The following is a 3343-nucleotide window of genomic DNA, read 5'->3' as shown; positions in this document are numbered from 1 at the left end:
GCTTTTTCTCTATAAAAGCCTCCTTCCTTCGTCCTTTTCTATTTTCCGATCCAACTGCTATCTTCGAGCCATCAATTATTATCGGAACCTTTATCAAATCTTCAAATCTTCATCCATGTTATTCAATCTTCATAGCAATCTTTAGATTTCTATCAAAATTTCTTCAAATCTTCATACCCTGTTCTTCATCTTCAAAACTCATTTCTCTAAAACTTTGTGTTTACTCATCAAATTTTCAAACTTTATCTCAAATGACAATGGCAAAAACATCAAAAACTGTTCCTCAACAAATTGCCTTTTCATCTTTTTGGCCGGCCACTGGTACTGAAGCGGTTTCCCTCGAGGTGGTGGCCCTCGAAACAACTTCCCCTGTTGCAGCTACTAATGAACAGGCCCCCGAGCCCCATTTGTCGGTGTTTATTCCCGGCGACTGCTCGATTGTTGACAACTTCAAAGACGAGAAGCCTTCACGTAAATAGGACCGAGGCGAAGGGGTCTCGAGGTATATATGTTCTGTGACCGAGGACGTTCTTCCCATAGTTCGTAAGGACTCCGATTGGGAAGACAAACACGTAGTAGTCCCCGAGCCCGAGGAGGCCGTTACTACTCATGTGAAGGGGTACTTTAGTATTTACACTTATCCCTTCACGTTAAGCCCGGTGGACCCGATCATCCTAGATTTTTGTAAGAGGTACGAAGTGTGCCTCAGGAAAATCCATCTGTCAATGTGGAGGATCATGACCCTCCTCCGTTATTTCATGAACATGACCGAATCTCGTCGGTTCACGATCGACCACTTGCTTCGATTATACAGTCCCCGAATGTTCCAAGGGGGACTGACCAAGCTCACGCGTTGGGCCAGCAAGGCTCCCTTCTCTTGTATCGACAAAGACCGAGACCGTGGATGGCAGGGACGCTTCGTCCGAGTTAGGACCGAGGATCAGATCCCCCCAGAATACATGCCATTCCCTAAGAAATGGAATGTGTCTCGTAAGTGCAACTCCTTCATTAAAATTTCTCCTTATTTTATTTCGATATTTTCATTTATGTTTGTGGTTGTGCAGCTGTTGCCCGGGTTCCGAATGTGGTCCCCCGGTTAAATGAGTGGATCGAGGGCATTTGTACTCAGATGTCCTACTTTGAGCGCACGTGGCACAGACTCTCAAAGGTTGGATGGGAAGCCCGTTCTCATGGTAAGGTCTCTTTCCGAATAGACAACATTACATCTCCACTTCATATTGTACTAGCCCCTCTTCTTTATCATTGTAGATTTGCCTAAGACCACTGAACTTAGGCCTTCGGAAGGGGATGAAGATGTGCCCCCACCCGTTGCTCCCTCTATTGCTTCCACGGAGGGAAATAAGAAGAGAAAGAAAATCCTCGGGCTCCCCGAGCTCTAAGGCGAAGAAACCGAAGAAACGGGTGCTCCGCAAGCCCAGGAGGGGCTCCAGTTCCTGGGCTCTTGCCTCCGACTCCCTCTTCCGGCTCATGGACGAGCCGGAGGATGAGTCTGTCTTCATAACTCATGGGATGACCACCTATCCTGGGGATTGGGAGGCATTCGAAGGGATACTCGCGAGACTGACCCCCCTCCAACTCAAAAAGCTGATGAGGATCCTCGAGGTGAATCTTCCCAGGATGCCAGTTCTGCACCGAAGGAAGTGCCCATTACAATTAAGATCTCGGGGAAGCCCTCTTTCACCGAGTCTATGCTCGAAGAAGCCCAAACAAGGAAGGAGAAATCGAACAAAGGTACTTACGGCATGGACGATCCATTCGTTCCTTTTTTGACGGCCTGGACTCATGCGTCATGAAAGACCTTTCCTGGATGGGTGACCTGGAAGTGCTGAGAAAAGATCTATCTTCCGAAGTCAGACGTCTAAACCCGAGCCCAAAGTTAGCCAACCAATTCCCTGCCCTGAGTGCGGACCCTGGCCGTAAGAGGTCGATAATCATCACTATCCCGGAGGATGCCCGGGTTCTTTCTGCTCCCGTGGGAGTAGCGAGCCACCTTCGATTCCTTGAGACCGAAGAAGACCAGCAAAAATGAACGAGGTGGAAACACCGTTTCTGTTCAACAAGGCTCAACATGCACTGAATCGGTAAGGCATCATTACGCTCTTTCGACCTTTGACTTAGTCATTGATATTTCTCATGTCTTCTTTCTTTTACCCTTTTGCAGGCCTCGGTACTCCATCACGAAAGCTTTCTTCAGTACCGCACCGAGGTTAGACTGCTCGAGGCTGAGGTCAAGGAGCTTGCCGAGAAAAGTGACATATATAAGCTTCTCAGCGAGCAACACGAAGGGGTCGTCAAGAATCTCCAGGCCGAGTTGGATGCGGCTCAAAAGAAGCATGCTGACTTAGTCGAAAAGGTAAAGATTTTTGAAGTTAGCAATGAAGACTTAGCCATGGGGACTAACGACCAAACCTCGCAGGTTCAGCAGAAGATTGACTGGATCGACCTACTCTAAGCTGAAATGAATGAGGTCCAAGCCATGACCAATGTTTGGAAGGGTAAAATGGACAGGCTGGCTTCAGAGAAGGAGACCACCCAGGCATAACTGGCATAGGTACAGGTTAAACTCCGAGTGGCGAAAGAGAAAGCCAATACAAGGTCTTGACAAAACGAGGACCTTCATGCTCAACTAGGCTCGGCCATTGCTGAACGGGATGCCCTTGGCAAAGAGCTCGAAATAACGAGGTCCAAGTCGGAAGCAACCAGGGATGATGCTGAAGAGATTGTGGCCCAGTATAGGGCTGATGTAGAAGCAGCCAAGGCTCGCCTGAAAACTACCACCGAGTACGTGAGGCGGCTATCTCGGAGGGAGACCCTCGAAGAGATCCATGCCCGAGACTTTGACCTGTCGGCCGAGATCGATGTGGCAAAAAGGTTTGAGGTTGAGGCCAAGAAACTTGCTAAACCCGAGGATGAAGAAGGATCTGAGGGCTCCAATGAACCCGAAGATGAAGAAGGCCCCAATGGTTCTGGTGACGAGGTGGGTTCTGGTGAAGATCAGGCGTAGGTGCATTAGGAATTTTTGTATTTCTTTTTGCATCTTGTACATTTATTTTATCGAGGCTATTTTTATTGGCCTTTGTAAAGACATTCTGGAATGTATATATAAAGTTTTTTCCTTTTTGGCAATTTTCAAATTTGTTACCTTTAGCATCCTTTTTACAATTGCAATGATTTCAAATGCCTTAGCACGGAATAAAACGTAGTAATAAGTCAATTTTTGGAGGTCCGAATAAGACCTGTCCTCGATGCAAGTTTTTCTTGAAACTTATGGGGGCTCGTAGTGACTGAAAGCTTTCCCCAAGATGTATGTTTAAATGTTTTT

At 47.2% G+C, this 3343-nt stretch overlaps 1 protein-coding gene across 1 annotated transcript; it reads left to right on the top strand.

The window, feature by feature from the left end:
- Positions 1-257: 257 nt before the first annotated feature.
- On the top strand, positions 258-3025 carry LOC138904107 (nucleolin 1-like). Its single transcript, XM_070192572.1, has 3 exons — positions 258-471; positions 1558-1752; positions 2652-3025. Exons 1-3 carry the CDS (start codon positions 258-260, stop codon positions 3023-3025), a joined length of 783 nt encoding a protein of 260 aa, XP_070048673.1.
- The last annotated feature ends 318 nt before the right edge of the window (positions 3026-3343 follow it).

Source organism: Nicotiana tomentosiformis, unplaced genomic scaffold (assembly GCF_000390325.3).
Source record: "Nicotiana tomentosiformis unplaced genomic scaffold, ASM39032v3 Un00392, whole genome shotgun sequence".
Classification (NCBI taxonomy): domain Eukaryota; kingdom Viridiplantae; phylum Streptophyta; class Magnoliopsida; order Solanales; family Solanaceae; genus Nicotiana; species Nicotiana tomentosiformis.
This window is presented reverse-complemented; position numbering and strand designations above follow the sequence as displayed.